This window comes from Mobula birostris, chromosome 30 (genome assembly GCF_030028105.1).
Source record: "Mobula birostris isolate sMobBir1 chromosome 30, sMobBir1.hap1, whole genome shotgun sequence".
In the NCBI taxonomy this organism is placed as follows: Eukaryota; Metazoa; Chordata; class Chondrichthyes; order Myliobatiformes; family Myliobatidae; genus Mobula; species Mobula birostris.
Genome location: NC_092399.1, coordinates 11,053,084 through 11,077,398, shown reverse-complemented (window position 1 = coordinate 11,077,398; position 24,315 = coordinate 11,053,084). Strand labels below are relative to the sequence as shown.

The 24,315-nt window shown below is 42.3% G+C and overlaps 1 protein-coding gene across 1 annotated transcript in view; it reads left to right on the top strand.

Moving 5' to 3' along the window:
* The window catches only part of LOC140190409 (chloride intracellular channel protein 4), a 145,506-nt gene that overhangs the window by 77,465 nt on the left and 43,726 nt on the right, over positions 1-24,315 (top strand). Inside the window, exon 3 of the mRNA XM_072246966.1 lies at positions 14,887-15,012. Coding sequence (XP_072103067.1) covers positions 14,887-15,012 — 126 coding nt within the window. The remainder of the gene's footprint in view (positions 1-14,886; positions 15,013-24,315) is intronic.

Sequence of the window (24,315 nt, the reverse complement as noted above, 5' to 3'; positions counted from 1 at the left end):
CCATTAACTTCCTATCTTAAATAACAAGCTAAATTCTCTGTGCAGCCACACCAGATGTGGACTCACCAATGCCGTATGGCACTCCACTCATGATGCCATGTTTTGATCAAGTTACACAGTACAATGTGTTTGTATTTTACTCTTTTTGTGTTTTACAGAAGTTATAAAAGCTACCAACATCGTAGACTTCTGGTGTTAGATTTTCATCAGTGATGATCTTGGCAAACACATCAATGAATTTCTGTGCTGCTTCGTGATCTGCAGATGCTTTATCTTTAAAAGTTTTAAAACTTTATAAATTTACTGCAGTGTCTTTTCTTATATTTCTGCAACCACCCTGCTGAATATTCATGATTACCTTTAATTTTCAATTTATCGTGATAGATCTTTGCTTGTTACGTGATCAGCATACTGTTAAGCGGCATATGCTCACTCTGATGCTGTGGAATCCACTCTTCCAATACACAATCAAAATCTTCATTTTCGCTTTATACTGTGTTTTTTCTCTTTTTCATTAACTTCTGTTCATTTGATGTGTGAGGGCTCTTCTCAGAATGGTCTGTGGTGTGCTGAGATCTGCACATTGCCTGGGAACTTTCCCAGAGCCCTGTGGAATTCTCCATTTTCCATGTAATGCCAGTTGTCAAAAATCTTTTGATTTTGGAGATTTTCAGATTTGGGGTACTCAACTTGTAGTAGGTCTTCTTCAAACTTGCTGATTGAAGTCCTGATGAGGGATCTCAGCCCAAAACGCCGAATGTTATTCATTTCTATTGATGCTGCCTGACCTGCCGAGCTCCTCCAGCATTTTGTGAGCTTTAAACTTATTCTTCTCATCTTAAATCTACAGTAACCCCTCAAGTATTTTGCTCTGAGGGAAGGACTGTCAATATCTGCCATAACAACACATTTAAGACAAGTAAGACAACTGCATTGCTCCAAAGAGCGTTATATGAGGTCATTCTTACCCCCAGCCAGCAGGCTCTGCAATGAGTCAACCTATAACTGGGGGAAGTGATCTTGTAATCTTTGACTTGTAAATCTTGTACATGTTATTTTTAAGGTGACTTATTTTTATTCTTTCTTACTTGTTTTCTAATATTTATATATCTGTGCACTTGTAATGCTACTGTGACACTGTAATTTTGGGATCAATAAAGTATCTATCTATCTTATACTTAAACAAATATACTCTAATAAATAATTTTACATGCTTCTCTCAGCTTGGCCTTCAGCTTGCAAAGCTCCAGAGCTCCTTATGACTAATAGACCCGAACCCAGACAACATCCTATTCAACCTCCTCTGCATTCTCTCCAAAGTCACCACATTCTTTCTGTAATGCAGAGACCATGCAATACTCCAAATGTGGCCCGAGACAATATCTTATCCAGTTACAATGTGACTTTCCTACCTTTACAATCAAAGTCCAGACCAGTGAAGACAATATGCCAATCCCTTCTTTACTGTTCTGTCTCGTTGTGTTTAAACTTCCAGTGAGCTAAGGACTTGCACCCCAAGATCCCTCTGTACACCAGTTTCCATTACTACTTGCTGTGCCTGTATCCCGGCTTTATGTGAGTCTACATCTCAGCTTTGTAGTCACTTACAATTTAAATAATACCTTTTAAATTATTTTTCTTGCCAAAATGAGCAATTTTCCAGTTCTCCATGTAATACTGCATTTGCCAGATCTCTGCCCATTTGCTTACTCTGTCCATATTTCTTGGCAGCATCCTCATGTCTCTACAGTACTCACTTCCCATTCTTTATCTCATCATCAAATTTAACGATTCTGCCTTGTGAAAACCATTTATACAATCAGCAGGACATTGAGGTCCCAGCACCAATCCCTGTGACACTTCACACACCAGTGACTTATTAATGCCTACTCTCTGTTTCATATCGGCCAGCCAATTTTTGATTTTTGATCCAATACACAGCATCATCCACCATGACCGTTTATTTTCTACTGGGATATTACCAATTGCCTCCTGGAAACCACTGGTTCCTCTTAATTCTCAGCACACTTTGGTCCTTCAAAGAACCTGAATAAATTAGTAAAACATGATATCACCGTCATCCTTGTTATGTGCCGTATTGTATGACGTAGGCGATCATGATCTTTTGACCATGATTGTTCTTGGCAAATTTTTCTACAGAAGTGGTTTGCCATTGCCTTCTTCTGGGCAGTGTGTTTACAGGACAAGTGACCCCAGCCATTATCAATAGTCTGCCTGGTGTCAGTGATCGCATAACCAGGATTTGTGATCTGCACCAGCTGCTCATACGACCACCCACCACCTGCTCACATGGCTTCATGTGACTCTGATCGGGGGGGCTAAGCAGGTGCTACACCTTGCCCAAGGGTGACCTGCAGGATAGCGGAGGGAGGGAGCGCCTTACACTTCTTTTGGTAGAGACATGTCTCTACCCTGCCACCCAAAAAAAACACGATATGCCTTTCGCAGAACCATGTTGCTTCTCCCTGATCATCTATAATTCATCTGTCCTCTGCTTATTACACATAATAATAGTTTCTAAAGTTTCCCATGATAAAGCAACTGGTCTGTAATTCCCAACTGTCTGTCTCCATCTTCTTTTGAATAAAGAAGTTATATCCACTATTCCAATCTAAGGAAACTGTTGTTTTTGAAGGTTAAAATTCATCAATCTATCAACTATTCTGTTAGCCAATTGCTATAACACCTATATTTTCAAATTTGCTTTATTTACCACATGCAATTACCATCCTGTTCCAAATTATAGTCATTTTTTAAATCAGGAATTAAATAGCAACAAGGCTGTTTTACCAAGTTCATTTTTCTGCCAGTAGTATAGGTCATTAAGATTATGGTGTGATACCTGTGATTAATTAATAAATCAAAACACGAAGCAAAGGCTGCATTTGTGAACGTGGCTAAGATATCATCAGAATTATTTACTTCTGAATGTTTAATGCAAGATCAGTACTTGTGTTAAGTTTCAGAACATGGTACAGAAGTGCACTGCATACGAACAAGTTTAAATTTAGAACTTCAGCACAGGAAAACATTCTGTATGATGAAGTTTGATGTTGAAAATTAGGAACATAAGAACTTAATGAGTAAATATATTAAAGGTGTCAATCTTCTCATAAATTTTAGTTGCACGAATTTAGTATTTGTTTTGGCTTTTGAGTTGTGAACGATTGAAAGCTGAGATAGGAACAGATTTATGGGTCACAAAATTACAAATCCTTCCAAGCTAATTGTATCTCTTCAATGTGGTGTATTTGTACATTGGAATTAGCTTCTTATCATGTGGCACTGTCATTCTGCAAATGCTTATGGTGCAATTGGTAGGGCAGCTGCTCAAAATCCAAACCAAACTGGTAAAACAGAAAATAGAAGATCATATACAGTTTTATAAATCAACAGCTGCTGTAGGCTGTGTGCCGAGAAGCTGAAACACAATCTCAGAGTCATAGCAATCATAAGTTGCTCTTGGTTGACTTTAACCACAGCTGGGAGCAATTTTTAGGTGACAATATGTTTTATTTTTGAGGAAAACAACAGGTTTACCTCCATTTTTTTGACAGCTCAAAGCAAGTTTATTATCAAAGTACATAAATGTCACTATATACAACCCTGAGATTCATTTTTTTGTGGGCATACTCAGAAAATCCAAGAGCCATAATGAAAGAACGTACCCAACAGGACCAACAAACGACCAACGTGCAAAAGACAACAAACTTCAAATACAAAAGAAAAAAAAAGAAATAATAATAATAAATAAATGATCAATAAATATTGAGAACTTGAGATAAAGCGTCTTTCAAAGTGAGTCCATAGGTTGTGGAAACAGTTCAGTGACGGGGCAAGTGAAGTTATCTCCACTGGTTCAGGAGCCTGATGGTTGAAGGGTAATAACTGTTCTTGAACCTGGTGGTGTGAGTCCTGAGGCTTCCTGATGGCAGCAGCAAACAGAAAGCATGATCTGGGTGGTGATGGTTCTGTGGTAAACCATGTATATAGGTTGTAACTGGGTTACCTGTCTGGACATGCTTGGACATGCCCCTCTGCTGACTGCTCCTGTGGTTCCTCCCACAGACCCCTGAATAAAGGCGATTGTGTCACTGCTCCTCCCTCAGTCCAGGACGGATATTCAGCATGGACGTGGGTCCATTTTACTGCTAATAAAAGCCTTTCAGTATTTACTCTACTTCCAGTCTTTTGGAGTAATTGATAGTGCATCAGGTTCCTCATGATGGATACTGCTTTCCTGCGACAGCGTTCTGTGTAGATGTGCTCAGTGGTCAGGAGAGCTTTACCCGTGATGGGCTCCTCGCCTCCTCTTGTGCAAAAAGATTTTAGAAATATACCTAGTCAAAATTGCAATAATGAAGCCAGAATAGAAACAGAAGCTATAAAAAGACACTCAGATAGTCAAGCAATGCCAGCGGGAAGAGAAACAGAGTTAATGGTTTAGCTTGAAGACCCTTTGTTGGAACTGGTGTAGGACCATGCTTTCCTCTCACTGCTGCCATCAGGGAGGAAGTACAGGTGCCTTAGGTCCCATACCCCCAGGTTTAGGAACTTTCGTTACCTGTCAACCATCAAGGTGCTGACCTGGTGTGGACATCTTCACTCACCACAACATTGAACTGACGATTGATCACAACCCATGAACTCACTGTTGATGATTCTACAACTCATGTTCTCAATTTTATTTATTTATTTAGTATTACTTGTTTCTTTTAGAATTTGCACAATTTGTCAGTCTTTCTCTGTGTGTAGTATTTCATTGATGTAATTGCATTTCTTTGTTCTGCTGTGATGTCTGCAAGACCATGAATCTGAGAGTAGTATTTGGTGACATGTACGTACTTTGATAATGAATTTACTTTGAAATTTTGAACTTCAACCTGAAACATCAACTCCTGTTTTTCTTTTCAAATATGTTTATTGACTTTTCTAGCAGTTTCTGTTTTCATTTCAGCCTCCATAGTAATTTTTTAATCATGAAACCAAACTACATTTGACTGGGATAAATAGAAGAGAAGATTTCGTATGTAGATGAATTCACAGACAAATTCCTGTATCATTAAGTATGCGCAATGGAAGGTTTGTAGCCCTGGGGAAGACATGACTGGCCAAGAATGCAGATTCTTTCTAGTCTGTGGGACTGAACAGCAAGAATTGTTGGCCAAGTTTGGCTGGATTGCCGATGTTTTGTGTTGAAACATTGCATCAGGACCTGAAACAATTCCCTTCCTCTCACAGATGGTGCCCACCCCACTGAGTTGCTCCATCTTGTCGGCCAGAGTCCAGCTCTTGCTGCTTCTTGTGTCTCTCTTGACTGGATTGCATTGTCCATCTTCCCTCCCCCAGTATTTTCTGCATTCAATACAGCTCATTTGGAATTTTAATAATTTGGTTTTAAACAGATAACCGGTGAGTTCATTCAAAGAACTGTTTTGCATCCGGTTGCTCGTAATGTTTACAAGAGCCTAATTTTTCCAGGTTTTAGCATTAGTACTTGAAAATCCTCAGGGTGGTCTGGAGTTGGGAGTTCAACTCTGGCAACCTTCTGTGGGGAGCCTCGGTATGTCTTTCCCACAGAATGTGTGGGGTTTCCCCAGGCGCTCCAGTTTCCACAGTCCAAAGACGTATTGGGTAGGTTAACTGGTTGTTGTAAATTGTCCGGTAGGGTAAAATCATGGTTGTGGGATTGTTGGCTCGAGGGGCTGGAAGGACCTACTCTACACTGTAGTTCTAAATAAATAAGAAAGAACTAAAATGGAAAAGGTTTTAAATTCTTTTCCCTATTGATCTTTGGTTTATTACACGGCTAATCAGGAGGGTGGCATGGTAGTGTAAAGGTCAGCACAATGCTTTGCAGTAACAGCGAACCAGGTCCAATTCCTGCCACTGTGTGTGCAAGGGGTTTGTACATTCTCCCCATGACTGCATAGGCTTGTTTCCTCAGGGGTGCTCCAGTTTCTGCCCACAGTCCCAAGACGTACTGGTTGGCAAGTTAATTGGTCATTGTAAGTTGTCGCGTGATTAGGCTAGGGTTAAATTGAGGGATTGCTGGGCTGTGCAGCTCGAATGGCCAGAAGGCCCTATTCCATGTTATATTCCAATAAATAAATCAATAAAAGGTTAATATTGGGAGAAAATATGAGGGATCTGTAGTATCTCCAATCTTAATTCAGGAAGGTACTCCCTGATATCCAGACAATGATACTTCAGGTAAATAATTCTTTGGTTTGGGCCAAATATAAACCTGAAGTGTTATTTATTGATACATCTCATGCGGATGTCTTTCTACTGCAATTTTAAGCCATTATCAGATTTTAGTATTTGCAAATTGTGTAGATTTTTACTGCTGTTCATTTATTATTTTCTTCTCATTTGCATCTCCAACGGGGATTGGTTCTTATTTTCTTAAAAGCAGTTTCAATGATAATTAGTAGCAATGATAAAGTAACAAATTGTAACCCTATGATTTTACAAAAGATTTTTAATTTGTCCTCCACATGTCCATATGCCATTTCCAATGGTTATGTGATCTATATTCTGTCTGTGGCTGTCTCAATTTACAAATGGGTCCTTTACCATTCAGAGCAAAACTAAGGAGTTTGCACGCAGTTCACTATTGTTTTGCTCCTCCTCGATTCTGTACGCTCTGAAAGTTGATTAGTACTCAGTGTGCAAATGGGAATTAACTTTTGAACTCTGAGATTTTGGTACTCCTATTTGTCAGCTTAATTTTAAACAGTACTTTATGAATGCCTCACATTCATTCTTTTCCAAGACCCCAAGGTCTTTACCTTTCTGCGCTGAGTTTTGCTACATTTGCACCCAGATCCCATCTGATGTGTGAACTTGGTCTATGTTGGGTGGCGGAGTGGAGATATGTCTCTACCAAAGGAGGTGTAAGGTGCTCCCTCCCTCCGCTAGCCTGCTGGCCACCCTTGGGCAAGGTGTAGCATCTGCTTATCAGGATCATGTGAAGCTATGGGCGGATGGTTATATGAGCAGCGGATGCATATCACGTCTTGGTTATGTGGCCACTGAAACCAGGCTGACAATCTCTGAAGAGTATTGATAATGGCTGGGGACACCCATTTTGTAAAGACACTGCCCAGAAGAAGGCAAACCACTTCCGTACAAAAATCTGCCAAGAACAATCATGGTCACCGTGGCTGCCTGTGGCATATAGGGATAATGATGACTATCCATGGATCCATGTGTTTGCAAGGTCTATCCAAGGCTTCACTTCGAGCCATTTCCAGAGGCACAAGAAGAGAGGGCATCATAACTTTACCAATGAGGTTGACTCAGAGTATGGGCCAGGTATGGAGATCTGGAACTGAGGTTCGACCTGTGGGCCAGTTGTGTGACCTGAAACAAGGCCTGGCATTCTTGTGTGTTTCAACCTGTCTATACAATCAGAAATTCACTGATGTGCAAGTTACTTCATCTATGGATGGTTATTGCCAGCAACTTTTGATCCTGATATGTGGAAGCCTGCTCTCCAATCCTTTGAAAGTAGAAAGAATTTAGGGTTTTGGAACTTTATGGATTTATTGCTCAAAATAATTTAGAAAGTATGTAGCTCAGGTGGTTGATGGTTGGATTGAGTTGTTCTCCGATCTTGGTAATCCAATTGCCAACGTTTCGTCACCAATAAGGAGACATCTTGAGCGTGCTGTTAATTGTGGTGTGTCCTCTGAAAGCTTGGCCTGTGTATACTTATCAATCCGCTGATTGGTCATCAACTGTGATGTGGGGAGGAAATCTCATTGCTGATTGGTTCAGTGGCATACTTCATCGGTGTGGTCTGGAGTTTTGGCCGCATTGGGTTATAAATAGGATTGAGGTCCACATCTCTGCTTACAGAATTGTTCACGGAAAACTGCGCTTCTAGGAATTCTCTCGCATGTTTGCTTGCGCCACAACTTTCACTGGAGCCCAGTCAAATATGTGCCCCTCTTGACCTTCATAGGTAGAGGCTAGGGAGAGTAAGCGCTTCACAGCCAGTTGATGTTCATGGATCATTGTGGATAGGTTTCTCCCAGTTTGGCCAATGTAATATTTGCTGCAGTCCCTGGCATTGGATTTTGTAGACCACATTGGTCTTGTCCAATAGCTTGGTTCAGTCTTTTGGTCTGCAAAGTACTCTCCTCAACATTGCTATTAGCTTATTGAGTGACCAAAATTACTGCTCATCAGATCTGGGTTTGCCACTCGAATGTACTTTAGCATTTTGTAATGCTGCTCCTTTCTGTAAACTTCAAATAGAGTACCTACTTGTGTTCCATGCTAAATTGGTTTCATTTGCTACCAGTGACAATTACAGGCTTTTTATTTAGTTGATATAGTAGGGCCTCGTGAACTTCATCAAATTATGTTTGTTTCCCAAATTGTGGGCAAATTTTCTTTGTATCTAAGACAGCCAATATCCTTTCTCCTGGGTCAAAATGTCTGAAACTAGAAGGTATTCATTTAAGGAGAGAAGGAGGGAAAATCCAAAGGAGATGTGTGGAGCAGCTTCTTCACACAGAGAGTTGTGGGTACCTGGAATGCACTGTCAGGGGTGGTAGTGGAGACAACTGAGGCTTTTGAGAGGCTCCAGAATGGGCACATGACTATGCAGACAATGCAGGGATATGAACCAAGTGTGGGCAGAAGGAATTAGGTGTTATTTGCTTGATTCCTTCAGCACATCATGGACTGAAAGGCCTCTTCCTGAAGGGAGTTTTGCACAAAAAAAAGATAGAGAAACTGCTAGGTTTTTTTCAGAGTGCTTCCTCTTTCTCACCCTCAACACAGTGAATGTTAATTTTTATTTTTTTTAGTTTTATTGAAATGCAGCACGAAGTAGGCCCTTTGAGCCGTGCCACCCACAATCCCCCAATTTAATCCTGGAACACTTTACAATGGCCACTCAACCTACCAATCGGTACATCTTTGGACTGTGGGAGGAACCCGGAGCACCTGGAGGAAACCCACGCGGTCACAGGGAGAACGTGCAAACTCCTTACTAGTAGCGGCAGGAATTGAACCCAGATTGCCGATAGTGTAAAGCATTGTTTTAACCACTATGCTAGCATAGATTTTGCCCTCAGATGTGGCAGACAACATCCTGCCATTTATATGGCTGTTGTTGAATTTACGGGTTTTAAGTAAATGATATGACTTCTGTCTTTATTCAGTCCCCAAACTTCCTCAACTCATTTTTTTACTTTGACCTTTTATATTGTCAATACTACTCCAGAATTATTATTCAGGGGTATTATCAGTAAGTAATAAGCCTACGTTTTGTTGTTATTTTAATATTTATACAGTAAATTGTCTTGATATCTGGCTGTTAGTAAGTTGTTTTGATTTTTTAAATGATTTTTGAATAACACATATGCCAAGGTTCTTAGGAAGGCAAACTCATTTTCAAAGACTCACTTTCAACAGTGTAGATATTTTGTAATTAATCCCATCAAGGATTAATAACAAAACAATGTTATAATACACATGTTAAATGTAATTAGTCATTCTTTTTTCCCCCTCACACAGAGTTAACAACAAACCTTTGGCCATTAAATTCCTGCTGTCTGAAACTGGTATGAAACAACAGAAGATTCATTGTCAGAGTTTAAATTCACATACACATCTTAAATAACCAAATTCAAATTCTGTGCCAATGTGTCAAATTAGATTTAGAAAATTGGAAACAGGGCATTGACTAAAGTCCTTAACGTGTCCAGAGTTCCAAATCATTACATTTTATTTTCATTTTCAGTTGCATATCAGTATCTATCTCTTTGGTTAATACATCTGTTCTTTCTAACAAGCTGTTGTTTATCCAACTTTCTATTGATACCTGCGATCTCAGGTTCCAGTATTATCCAAAACTCTGCTGATCTTAGGTAGAGAATTCTAAAGGCTCACTTCTCCCTAGGTTAACAGATTTCTCCTCAGTTCTCCAGTTAGGGGTAATGTCATTCCTGAATCTACTATTAAGAATTTTGAATACTTCAATGCAATTGAAATCAAATGAAAATGATAGCATAGTGGTTAGCACAGCACTTTATAGTACAGGCGTCCTAGGTTCAATTCCCATCGCTGTCCTGTTCTCCCCATGACTGCGTGGGTTTCCTCCGGGTGCTCTGGTTTCCTCCCACAGTCCAAACACGTACCGATTGGTACCGGTATGTTAACTGGATCATTGTAAATTGTCCTGTGATTAGCCAAGGGTGAAATCAGGGGTTGCTGGTGGCTCAGCTTGAAAGGCCTGTACCGTGCTGGATTTCAATAAGTAAAAAGAGATTAAAAAGTCACCTCTGAATCTTCTAAACTCTGGAGAGTAAAGGGTAAGCCTGCTTCATCTTTCCTCACATGACATCACAAGAATCAGCCTTAAGAAGCTTTGCTACACTCTTTGTCTTGAGTATATCCTTCCTTAGATGGGCAGACCAGATCTGTACACAATACTCCAACTTCGGTCTTGGAACAACCCTGTATAATTGCCAGAAGTTATTGTTTCTCTTGTAACAAATCCTCCTGCAAGGAAAGGTCCTGGCCCGAAATGTTGACTGTTTGTTCATTTCCATGGATGCTGAGTTTAATGTATTTTGTTTTGGCCATACGTACACAGCGCTCCGGTTAAATATCTCTGATAGGTGGACGAGAGACCCCAGTGATTCTCTCATCAGTCCTCTCTATCCTTTATAAGGATCTGTGGTCAGATGTCTTACATTTCCTGTACTAGATAGTAGCTGATCAGGACACTCTTGATGGTTCTCCTGTAAAAATTAGCTAGAATAGCAGGCTGGGCGGGGGGGCGGTGCGGGGAGGGCTTCACTTGGCTCAATGTCCTCAGGAAGTGGAGGCAATACTGTGCTTCCTTGACCAAAGAGGTGGTGTTGAGGCACCAGGTGGATTACGAGAAACTTGGTGCCCCTAACTCTCTCCACAGAAGAGCTGTTTATTTGCAGTTTATGCCTGTCTTAGCATATTGTGGATCTCTCCTCCTCTCCTCTTATCCCTAACACCTCTCTCCCATTTCTCGATCTCTCTGTCTCCATCTCTGGAGGCAAACTGTCGATCGACATCTTTCAGAAACCTATCGTTCACACAGTTACCTTGACTATACTTCTTCCCACCCCCTCTCCTGTAAAAATGCAATTCCCTTTTCTCATATTCTTGGTCTCCGCCGCATCTGCTCCAGGATGAGGCTTTTCTTTCCAGGACATCACATCCTTCTTCAAAGAATAGGCTTTCCCTCCCTCCACTATTGATGCTGCCCTCATCTGCATCTCCTCCATCTCCCAAACATCCACTCTTACATTATCTTCCCAACGCGTTAACAGAGATAGAATTCCTCTTGACCTTACTGACCGCCCAATGAGCCTCCGCATCCGACACATCATTCTCCGTAACCTCTGCTATCTTCAAAGGGATTCCACCACCAAATAAATCTTTATCTCCCCCACCACTCTGCTTTCCACAGGGATCATTCCTTCCATGATTCCCTTATCCATTTGTCCCTCCCCACTAATCAACCTCCCAGCAGTTCTCCCTGAAAGCGGCCAAAGTACTACACCTGTCCATACACCTTTTCCCTCACCTCCATTCAGGGCCCCAAACAGTTCTTCCAGGTGAAGCACAATTCACCTGCGAATCTGCTGGGGTAGTCTGTTGTGCTTCCGATGCAGCCTCCTCCATATTGGTGAGACCTGTCACAAATTGGGAGACTGCTTCACCGAGCACCTCCACTTCATCCGCCAAAAGCGGAACTTCCCGGTGGCCCAACAATTTCATTCCCATTCCCATTATGACACGTCGGTCTAAGGCCTGCTCTTCTGTCACAATAAGGCCACTTTCTGGGTGGAGGAGCAACATCTTATGTTCCATATGGGTGGCCTCCAACCTGTTGGCATGAATATTGATCTTTCCTCCTGGTAAAAAAAATCCCCTCTGCCTCCCCTATTTTTCTGTTGTCCACTCTGGGTTCTTACCTCTTCTCACCTGCCTGTCACTTCCCTCACATCCACTCCTCCTTCCCTTTCTCCGATGGTCCACACTTCTCTCCTATCAGATGCTTTCCTCTCCAGCCCTTTACTTTTTCACCCATCACCTTCTACTTATCCTCCTTCCTCTTCCCCCACCTTTTTATTCTGGCATCTTCCCCCTTCCTTTCCAGTTCTGAAGAAGGATCTTGGCCCAAAACGTCAACTGTGTATTCATTTCCACAGACTTGCTGTGTTTCTCCAGCATTTTGTGTGCATAGGTTTGGATTTCCGGCATTTTTCGTGACATATGCCAGTGATATTAAACTTGATTCTGACCTACAGAATTTCTGGTGTGTTTATTTTCATTCTCATTCTCTCTCTCTCTCTCTCTCTCTCTCTCTCCCCCCCTCCCTCTCTCCCTCTCATCTTCCCCTCCCTCTCTCCCCCTCCCCTCTTCTCCCTCTCCCTCCCCTCTCCCTCTCCCTCCCCTCTCCCTCTCCCTCCCCCTCCACCTCCCCTCCCCCTCTCCTCTTCCTCCCCTCCCTCTCTCCCCTTCTCACTCCTTCCCCCCCTCTCTACCCCTCCTCTCCCTCTCTACCCCTCTCCTTTCTCTCTCCCCTCCCCTTCTCTCCCCTCCCCCTCTCTCCCCTCCCCCTCTCTCCCCTCCCCCTCTCTCCCCTGCCCCTCCCCTCCCCCTCCCCCTTCCCTCTCTCTCTCCCTCTCTCTCCCTCTCTCTCCCTCTCTCCCTCTCCCCCTCCTTCATCTCTCCCTCTCCCTCTCTCCCCCCTCCCTCTCTCTCCTTCCCTCTCTCCCTCTCCCCCTCTCTCCCCCTCTCTCCCTCTCCCTCTCCCTCCCCCTCCACCTCCCCTCCCCCTCTCCCTCTCCACTCCCTCCCCTCCCCCTCTCCCTCTCCCCTCCCTCCCCTCCCCCTCTCCCTCTCCTCTCCCTCCCCTCCCCTCCCTCTCTCCCCCCTCTCTCCCCCCTCTCTACCCCTCTCCTCCCTCTCTCCCCTCCCCCTCTCTCCCCTCCCCCTCTCCCCTCCCCTCCCACTCCCTCTCCATCTCTCCCTCTCTCTCCTTCCCTCTCTCCCTCTCTCCCTCTCTCCCTCTCCCTCTCTCCCTCTCTCCTTCTCCCCTCTCCCCTCTCCCCTTCTCCTCCCCCTCTCCCCCTCTCCTCTACCCTTCTCTCCCCCTCTCTCCCCCTCTCTCCCTCTCTCTCCCTCTCTCCCTCTATCCCTCTCTTTCTCTCCTTACTGTTTATCTGCATCAGAATAAGACAAATGCCATGCAACTTCTTGTTTTGCAGCAGTGGTACCATGAAATACATAAAAATAACTGCAATTTACAGTAAGAATATATAAAATATAAATAAATAGTGTAAAAAGTGAGCAAAGCAATGAGAGAGTGTTCATGAACCATTCAGAAATCTGACGACAGAGGGGAAGTGGCTGTAACTAAAACACTGAGTGTGGGTCTTCAAGCTCCTGTACCTCCTCCTTGGTGGTAGTAATGGTAAGAGGGCCTGTCCAGGATACTGAAGATCCTTAGTGATGCATGCCACCTTTTTGAGGAATCACATTTTGAAGATGTCTTCAATGGTAAGAAGGCGAGTGTGCACGATGGAGCCTGCTGCGTCTGCAGCTGTCTGCAGCTTTTTTCCAGCCCTGTGCTTTGGAGCCTTCCTGCCAGGTGGAGATGTAACCAGTCAGAATGCTGTAAAAACTTGCTCGAATCTTTGGTGACATATGATGTTTACTTGGCTTTGCGCTGAAGTGTGGCTGTTGTCTGCTCCCGCTGCTCCAGGCTTCGTGTCTGTGGACTCACTTCTGTTCTGAATGCTACTTGCTTACCTTCATTGAGTGCACGATCTTTTTTCTCTGCACGTTGGATGTTTGACGGTCTATTTTTATGGGTTCTTTTGGGTTTCTTTGTTCTGTGGCTGCCTTTAAGGAGATGAATCTCACAGCAGTATGATGTATACATACTTTGAGAATAAATGTACGTTGAACTTTGAATTTTGATACCTAGTCTCCTCATGCTCCTTATAATGTATCACAGCTGGTGTGCCTTCTTCATAATTGCATCAGTAATTTGGCCCCAAGATTGATCTTCAGAGATGTTGACACCCAGAAACTTGAAGCTGCTTACCACTTCCACTGGTGATTCCTCGATAAAGACTAGAGTGTGTTCTCCTAATTTCCCCTTGCTGAAGTCTGCAATCAATTTCTTGGTCTTACTCACATTGAGAGCAGGATTGTTGTGACACCACTCAATCAGATGATCTATCTCACTCCTGTACACATCCTCATCACCATCTGAGATTCTGGCAACAGTTGAGTCATTGGCGAATTTATAGAAGGCGTTCGACCCTGTGCCGGGTCACACAGTCAAGGGTAAAGAGAAAGTAGATCAGCGGGCTGAGCATGCAACCTTGAGGTGCGCCTGAGTTGATCATCAGCGAGGAAGAGAGACTATTTCCAATCCACACTGACTGTGGTCACCCGATGAGGATTTTTTTTTTTGTCTTGTCGCATCTTTCTTTTGTTTAATTCCATGGTGTGACAATTCCCACTGCTTTCCTATTTCCATTTTTAATTCTTTGTTTATTTGGCTCTCTGCTTTCACGGGCTGCCAGTGTGTGGAAAAGACAGGTGATTGTTGGAAGTGTGGGTATCTAGCCAAGAAGAAGTAGGATTCAAGCAACAGGTCAAGAGCTGATTCAAACCCAGAGCTACAGATATCATTAGAATGCAGTCTAATAGGAATGGAGCCTTCCTCACGGTCTCCTGGTAAAGCACTGTGATTCTACAGTGTCAGCATTCTGTGAAGTTGCTACTTAATTATTCTGCTGATGTTAATTGATGATATTCTCTTGCTGTTTAAATTAACAGGAAACCAGCTGACTTGCAAAATCTGGCTCCCGGAACACACCCGCCATTTATAACCTTCAATGGAGAAGTAAAAACCGATGTCAATAAGATTGAAGAATTCCTTGAGGACGTGCTGGCTCCACCAAGGTAAGATTTTGTGCAAGAAATCCAGATAGTATTTCCCAAAAGACGTCTACATATCCCAGAGTAATGGGCAGCACAATGTGAATATAGAGTGAATTTTAAATGATTTTCCACAGGAGTCCTAATGGATATTGTGTATATTAAATATTTCAACATTATTTGAGGAACCTTATATATATATGTATTATTTGATTAAGCATTCTTGTGTGTTTAAATAATTAATTATGGGTTAGATGTAAAAATACATTAATTGCATACGTTATCACACTACCACGCGATACGTGTGCGGCTGGCTTAAATTCGAAGTTACACCCACATGTTTTGAAGGTACAAAACGTGAGAGATATAATTAATGTTTATCTCTGGCAGAATTTTGCAGCATTTTAATGGGTTTAAAACTTGCATTATTCACATCCATCACTTGATGAATTGCAGATGCAGGGTGGCAGGCATGCCTGGTGTTGTGAACTTCAGTTCTGTATGCTGTTTGCTTGCTTTCATTGTTTGCACGGTTTGTTTTTCTTTTTCTCTCTCTGCACATGGGAACTTGATGGTCTTCTTTTTGCTTTTAATGGGTCCTATTGGGTTTCTTTGTTTTATGGCTGCTGTAAGGAGACGAACCTCAAGGTTGTATTACCTACTGTAATAATAAATGTACTTTGAACTTTGACAAGCCCTTTAATGAACTGCACATGGGGGGGTGTCACAGTGGTAGAACTACCGCCCCACTTTCTTATTCTGACTCTTGCCCCTTCCTTTTCAGACCCGATGAAGGGTCTCAGCCAGAAGCGTTGACTGGTAATTTCCCTCCATAGGTGCTGCCCGACTTGCTGAGTTCATCCACCTTTTATGAGTGTTGAGCACTGATCCTGTGATCCAGGTTCAGTGCTGACAGAGTGGAGGAGCACAATCCCTTGCTGACCTCCTAACTTTCTTCCAGATAAATGTTAGTTCATTGGCCACTGTAAATTACCCCAATGCATAGTGCACAGGAGAATGATAAAATCCAGGGAGGACTAAAATAGGATTAAGATAGGGTTACTGTCACTGTCAATGGGTGCTTGATGGTTGATATGGACACTGTAGTCCTGTGGTCCTATATCTGTGATATATGACTCTGTAAATGCAGGAATTTCTGCTAAAAATCTTTTAAAGTTGACCTGAAATGGACTTGGATCTGTAACGGTACGCTAATATGTAAGCATTGTATTTGTATCCTGTTATATACTAATGGTATATATCATTAGTATACATTAGTGATACATACAGTTAGTATATAACAGTATACTAATGGTATATACTACAGTTAGTATAACAGCATATTAGTATCATCATCATCATTATGTGTATATACACAACATCAAAAATATAAATAAATGCATCTCACCTTTACTGAAAGGTATACTCACTTTGGCTCACACGTACTTAACTTCCTAAAACCCTCACTAATTTTTATAGATGCACCGTAGAAAGCATTCTTCTGGGGTGCATCACAACCTGGTATGGAAGTTGTCCTGTCCAAGACTGGAAGAAGCTGCAGAAGATCGTGAACACGGCGCAGCACATCACACAAACCAATCTTCTGTCCTTGGACTCACTTTACACCGCACGCTGTCAGAGCAGTGCTGCCAGGATAATCAAGGACACGACCCACCCAGCCAACAGACTTTTCGTCCCTCTTCCCTCCGGGAGAAGGCTCAGGAGCTTGAAGACTCGTAAAGCCAGATTTGGAAACAGCTTCTTTCCAACTGTGATAAGACTGCTGAACGGATCCTGACCCGGATCTGCGCCATACCCTCCAAATATTGGGACTTGCATCTCGGTTTTTTTGCACTACCTTGCTTTCCATTTTTCTATTTTCTATTTATGATTTATAATTTAAATTTTTAATATTTACTATCAATTTGTAATCTAGGGAGCGGGAAGCGCAGAATCCAATATCACTGTGATGATTGTACGTTCTAGTATCAATTGTTTGGTGACAATAAAGTATAAAGTATATAGGCTAGACCCTTTATTATCAAATATTATTATCAATATTATCAAATATTATTCACCTTTCCTCACCATACCTGGGAAAAGCAGCTCCCAGCACTTGATGTTTATTCTTGAACATTGTATCTCTTCTTTCTACTCTACATGTGCATAATGACATCACCATTTTCTCTTACACAAGTGCACTTTAATAATAAAAGATAGTGTTCGACGTCCACCTGGTTACCTATGCAATATACAACTCTGAGATTCGTCTTCTCCAGATAGCCACTATACAAAGAGAAACCATGGAAGTCAGTTCAAAGAGAAACAGCAAACCCACCCCCCCAAACAGAAAAAAAAATGGCAACATGATCATTAACCTTCCCCCACAACCCCCAAACCCTCCTCCCCCAATACAAAATACAACTCGAACATTGGTACCCAAAACCTCTTCTCCACAGGAAACACAGCAAGATAATTAGCCCCCATTTCCCTCCTCCGTGCACAGAAAACTCACAAAAATGCAAAAAAGAACATCAACCACCAAACTGCTCTTCCCCTTGTTTCTAATAAAATTCTTTCCTAATAAAAAAAACAGAAAATGTTGGAAACGTTGGATAAGGCAGGCAGCATTTGTGGAAAGAGAAACAGATTTAGCACGTCAGGTCTGGGACCCCATTGTTCTGACAAAGGGTCTTAGATTGGAAACATCAACTCAGTTTCTCTTTCCACTGATGCAGGATTTGTTCTGTACAAGGAGAAGTAAGATTGCTGCAGGCCCTGCACTATTATATATTTATTATGTGGCATTATGGTATTATCATATATTGATGGACAATATATCTCAAGTCAAGTCACTTTTCATTGTCATTTCAACCATAACTGCTGGTACAGTACACAGTAAAAACGGGACAATGTTTTTCAGGACCATGGTGCTACATGAGACAATACAAAAACTACACTGAACTATGTAAAACAACACAAAAACTACACTAGACTACAGACCTATCCGGGACTGCATAAAGTGCACAAAACAGTGCAGGCATTACAATAAATAATAAACAAGACAATAGGCACAGTAGAGGGCAGTAGGTTGGTGTCAGTCCAGGCTTTGGGTATTGAGGAGTCTGATGGCTTGGGGGAAGAAACTGTTACGTAGTCTGGTCATGAGAGCCCAAATGCTTCGGTGTCTTTTGCCAGATGGCAGGAGGGAGAAGAGTTTCTATGAGGGGTGTGTGGGGTCCTTCATAATGCTGTTTGCTTTGCGGATGCAGCGTGTGGTGTAAATGTCTGTAATGGCGGGAAGAGAGACCCCGATGATCTTCTCAGCTGACCTCACTATCCGCTGCAGGGTCTTGCGATCCGAGATGGTGCAATTTTCGAACCAGGCAGTGATGCAGCTGCTCAGGATGCTCTCAATACAACCTCTGTGGAATGTGGTGAGGATTGGGGGTAGGAGATGGTATAGTAGTGTAGTGGTTAGTTACAGTTACACGTTACAGTATCAGCGATCCAGGTTCAATTCCTGCCACTGCCTGTAAGGAGTTTATACATTCTCCCTGGGACTGCGTGGGTTTCCTCCGGGTGCTCCGGTTTCCTCCCACAGTCCAAAGACCTACCGATTGGTAGGTTAATTGGTCATTGTAAATTCTCCTGTGTGGGGGTTGCTGGGCAGCTTGGCTCAAATGGTCTGAAGGGTCTATCCCACACTGTATCTCAATCAATCAATCAATACATAAATATCTATCAGATTACCTCTTTGCAGATAATGTGACAGTAGTTATGTGACATCTTGGTTCCAAATACTCTTCCTTTTGCTGTGTGTTTCTGACAGATTTTCATTCCTTTGCAACACATTGAGAAAGTGGGATTTCCAGGAAGCTTGGCAAATAGCTCTGTGTTTGCCAGCTGGGAGCACAGTGGGGTCATGTCTGATAATGATGATGGAAAAGTTCTTCTGTAGAGAATGATTGCTCCCAGATCACTTTCAGCTGGGCTTTCCAAAGCATTTTTCACAGGAATCGGGGAAATTCCCAGGTATTTCACAGCCTGAAGAATATTCCTAACTGCGGTCATGTACAAATTTAATCAGGTCAAGATCTACATTGACAGATGTGCTTGAAGCACTACCACCTCCCTCCCTAACACTCTGGTTCATCCCTCACCTCATTCAGTGATTACTGTAAAATTCATTACAGCTGCATAAAAGGGGATAACTACACTTTCTTGCCCCATCACTGAGATGTTCCCACACCAATGATCTCACTTTAAAGACCCTTTATCTCATTATCTCATCTTCTCATCATTTTTTGCTGTTTATTTATATTTTCCTTTGCTCAGTTTGTTGTCTTCTGCACTCTGGTTGATCTTTCACGGATCCTGTTATAGTTACTATTCTATAGATCTGCTGAGTATGCCCACAAGAAAATGAATCTCAGGGGTGTATACGGTGACATACTATATATGAACTTTGAACTTTGAGATTCTTGCTTCATCTCCAGAGATTAAAAGAAGCAGTTAGTTTTGTTGATTTGTATCAATAAAGCGGAACTCCTGAAGTCAGAGTAATGCCACATTCAAACTGTTATTAAAATCTTATCAGTTTGTTAAGGAAACATTTTTAATGATGTTTCTCCTCTGTATTTTGCTGTTGATCTTGATCGCACATGATTTCAAATTGCAGGCAGATGTCTGATCACTGACTCACATTCCCATATTTCATTGTTTGGTGTTGTTGTTCCTGTCCGCGCCTTGTGGCCCATCCGGCGGCACCTTTCTGTTCCTTTAGCATTTATCTGTTTTTTTTATGAGCTAGCCAAGTTGCGAGCTCGACGCTCAACCCCAGCACAGGCTGAAAGTGTGCAAGGGGCCGGCTGGATTCGAACCCAGGACCACTTGCTTCAAAGTTCGGTTCAGGTGCCTCTGAACCACCGGCTAGCCACACTTCATTTGTGGCCTTGGATAATTAACATTTGGAGGTTGTTCCATGATGGATGGTATCGTATCAAGGCCCAGTTCTATGGTGTAACATGGAATCAGCTGTTCTGCCCTTTGTCTAATAAACACAAGTGTTGCTCTGATGATACTGGGGGCTGCCAGCTCTCTCTATCAGGACTCAAACCAGATTTATGAAAACTGTGTTGAGGTATCGATGCGCCAAAGGTTTTTCAGAGTAGACTCCGAGCATTTAGCTTAATTTCTGCATTTAATGTGAAAAATTAATGTGAAAAACATTCTGCAGCTTAATGTGAAAAGGACTAAGGAGCTGGCGGTAGACGTGAGGAGAGCTAAGGTACCGGTGACCCCTGTTTCCACCCAGGGGGTCAGTGTGGACATGGTGGAGGATTACAAATACCTGGGGATACGAATTGACAATAAACTGGACTGGTCAAAGAACACTGAGGCTGCCTACAAGAAGGGTCAAAGCCGTCTCTATTTCCTGAGGAGACTGAGGTCCTTTAACATCTGCTGGAGCATGCTGAGGATGTTCTTTGAGTCTGTGGTGGCCAGTGCTATCATGTTTGCTGTTGTGTGCTGGGGCAGCAGGCTGAGAGTAGCAGACACCAACAGAATCAACAAACTCATTCGTAAGGCCAGTGATGTTGTGGGGATGGAACTGGACTCTCTGACGGTGGTGTCTGAAAAGAAGATGCTGTCTAAGTTACATGCCATCTTGGACAATGTCTCCCATCCACTACATAATGTACTGGGTGGGCACAGGAGTACATTCAGCCAGAGACTCATTCCTCTGAGATGCAGCACAGAGCGTCATAGGAAGTCATTCCTGCCTGTGGCCATCAAACTTTACAACTCCTCCCTTGGCGTGTCAGACACCCTGAGGTGATAGGCTGGTCCTGGACTTATTTCATAATTTACTGGCATAATTTACATATTACTATTTAACTGTTTATGGTTCTATTACTATTTATTATTTATGGTGCAACTGTAACGAAAACTAATTTCCCCCGGGATCAATAAAGAATGACTATGACTATGACTATTTATTTATGAGGGAAAGGGGATAAAATTTTTAAAAATGTATATAAAGCCACTTTATAATACAGTAGCATGGAGGTCTTATGCACTTATTTTGCTTCATTAAATCAAAGCATGCAATGTGATGGGACAATTTAACCATCCAGTTATAAGAATTGTGTCCCACAAAAAAAAATTTAGTCAGTATAGGTTTTTCCTATCAATAATGGATCAGCTGATTTGATTGAGCATTGAATTTTATTAAAAAAACATTAGGATATCAAAAGTATTGTTACTAATTTGGTTTCCTGATGAGACTTCTTATGGTGTAGGTAAAATGGGTATCAATGGGGAGGTGGGGGTGAGCAGGGAGAGGAGGCAGCATGGCAGATAGGAGACTAGGAAAAATAGACCTGCTTCTGGTCCTGTCGTATTTACTATCAGGGCACGATTAGCGTTTCTTGTCTTTGCTACCCAGCTGCAGACCAATGGATTGGTCGCACCAGGCTCCAAGTCAGGGAAGAGCAAATGAGGGGATGAGCAAAGGAGGAGGTTTGGAGTTCGGAGGTCAGAGTGGAGGTGACCGGAGATAACAAGGAAGGTTGGAGTCTGTGGCGTGAGCAATCTGAGCCAGAGGAAAGGGAAGAAACCCCATGGAGGAAAAACAAAGGACTGGAAGACACATAGAAAGGGTGAAAGATGGTTTCAGAACACAGAGAGTTGCTGATCTAGGATGTCACTGGAAAATCATTCACTGCCTGCATTCAGAAGGGCTTGCCTCCATTTAGCTGTTGGGTTTTTTGAGAGCTTGAAATCTCAACTAGCTAGGGGTGCATTTTAAAAATGTTAGTGAAATAGGAGGTACCCAGCCTTGCTATAATGTTTGGACAGATCGAACGGACGTCCAGCCATTAGTTCCAAAGAGGAAAGTTAGGGTTCTGCAGCACGCTATTGAGTGCAGGAGATCCCTATGGAGCTGAGAGGCTGGATACACTTTGTACCTGACCGTATTGAGATGGGTATTTAAATAGGCCGGGTCCTCAGGCTGGAATGATAATGGCTGAGCCTATTTAATTTGCCAACTCAGTGCTGCATGTGAACTGGTTGTCTGACTCCACCCAAACCGGAAGTGAGCGGTTTGGGATTTTGCTTCAGGCTTTTAGCTCTTCTGCACCTCACCTGTCTGAATTTGAAATTCAAATCCACCCCCTCCCTCAAACCGCTAATATTTAGTAAAAGAGTATCTGGCTACTAAGATGCCCTGTCTATCATTATAGGGAGTTGATTTTCGTACTGAAAGTTTGTTATTAATCTTCACTCATCATTGTAGTTTACAGAGATTTTATGTTTTTAGTGGTGTAAGATTAGAAAGGTGGTTAATTCCAGGGCAGTTTTTATTTTAGTTTTTAATGTTTGATTTGGATTCTAAAAGAAGGTTTAATTGAGGCATGGGCCATTGAACAATCTAGAGCGGGTAAACAGGAATGATTTATGTCCAATAACAAAGAGGTCAAACACTGAAGGATAAATACTTAAAGGAGTGGCAGAAGGTTAACACGTGAGTGGGGGGAAAGCAAAGAGATTGTTGAAAGTAGAGTTCACCCGAAGAGAAATAGGGGGTGAGAACTCTGCATAAAAGAGGGTGGAGATACAAGCCCACGCCTTACATAACAAGTCCCTGGATAATCTCTTGATGTGCCCTAGTTGTTAGGACAAGATCCAACAGTAGTAATACAGGAATAGCATTGACATTTCTTACTTTTGGCTCTACACAGTTTACTGAATGATATTCTATGTACCATAAACTTTATGATCCGTTATTATCCATGAATAGTTTCAATTATTCAACTGGAAATGGAGGATATGAATTCTCTCAGTGTCACAATTTCTCCAGTGAAGACAATGGCGTTATAAAGTCAGATGAACAAATCCACGCTTTCAACAGTTGGCAAGGTTGATGAGAGTAAACCAGAAATCAACTTACAAGACATCAGTCCTGTTTCTCCTTTGCAGTGCCTTCAAACACTCACTTAACCACAGTTTACGGATTGACCCTCCAAGAGGATCACAACCTTGTTGTAGGGTTTGGAGTCTTGCGTGCCTCAGTGACCCGGAGAGTTGTGTTGGCTGGAGCCAGGGCCTTGTGTTTTGGCTCTTGGTAGGGTCAACCATACCAAACAGGTCAAAGGGTAGAGACCAGACTAAGAGTGGTCCACCAGGTCAGGGGGTTCAGCTCAGGAGTAACAACCGTGACTGGTCAAAAAACAATTGTTAAGAAGACAGCAGTGAAGAATCCTCCTGCATGGACATAACACCAGGGGCATAATGGGCAGTAAGTTACAGATTGTTGCACAGTTATACATTTTGTATAGCTTTTAAAGCAACTCTTGTTTGATATATAAGCACTAATGAAGTTACAGAGTACCACTGCCTTATTAAAGAGTGCTTCAGGGCAATTTTTTATTGGCTTTCAAAATTAGCGATGATTACTATTAATATTAAGTGAAACATACAAAATGCTGGAAGTACTCAGCGGGTTGGGCAGTATCTATGCAGAGGAATCAGCAGTCGATGTTTTGGGCCAAGACCCTTCATCAGGACTCCTGACGAGGGGTCTTGGCCCAGAATGTCGACTGTTGCGTGTGTTACTCTGGATTTCTAGCATCTGCGGAATCTCTAGTGTGTATGATTACTATAATATTGGTTGTTTGCGGATCGGGAAGGATGTGTGCAAACAACCTGAACAATAAGCAGCAAAAATCAGCATTATCCAGGGGAAACAATGGAACTAATGTGAATGTGTTGCCACCACACATTGCCTTTGTTGGGAGTTGTGCAGTGTTCCACAGATTCTGTAATTCTCCCCTGTCACAGCATTTCCCATTTAGACAAAAATGCTCACAACTTCCTCAGACTGATCTTTGTAATTAATGCCTGCACGCTGTTGGAGGAACAAGCACTGCACAAAGCAACTAGTTATTTTCCTGTCATTTTATTGTACAGCAATTCATATTAAAAATTCCTCACAAGCAGCTACATATTCGAAGAAAACTGTTATCCTGCTCCTTTCATCTAATGGTGAAATAATCCGCTACAATTACAATGGTCGTATTTTTTTGAGCTTCAGATTATTTTGGGGTGAATTTTGAGCTCCTTTAGTGAAAGAAAAATGCTTTAAAATTGAACGTTATTCAACAGAAAACAGTCCTTTAAGTGATTATAGCTTAGATATAGTTCATAACTGTTCTATTAACTTCAAAGTACATTTATTATCAAAGTCTGTATGAAGATACAACCCTGAGATTCGTCTTCGCCGCAGACAGCCTCGAAACAAAGAAAACCATGGGACCCGTT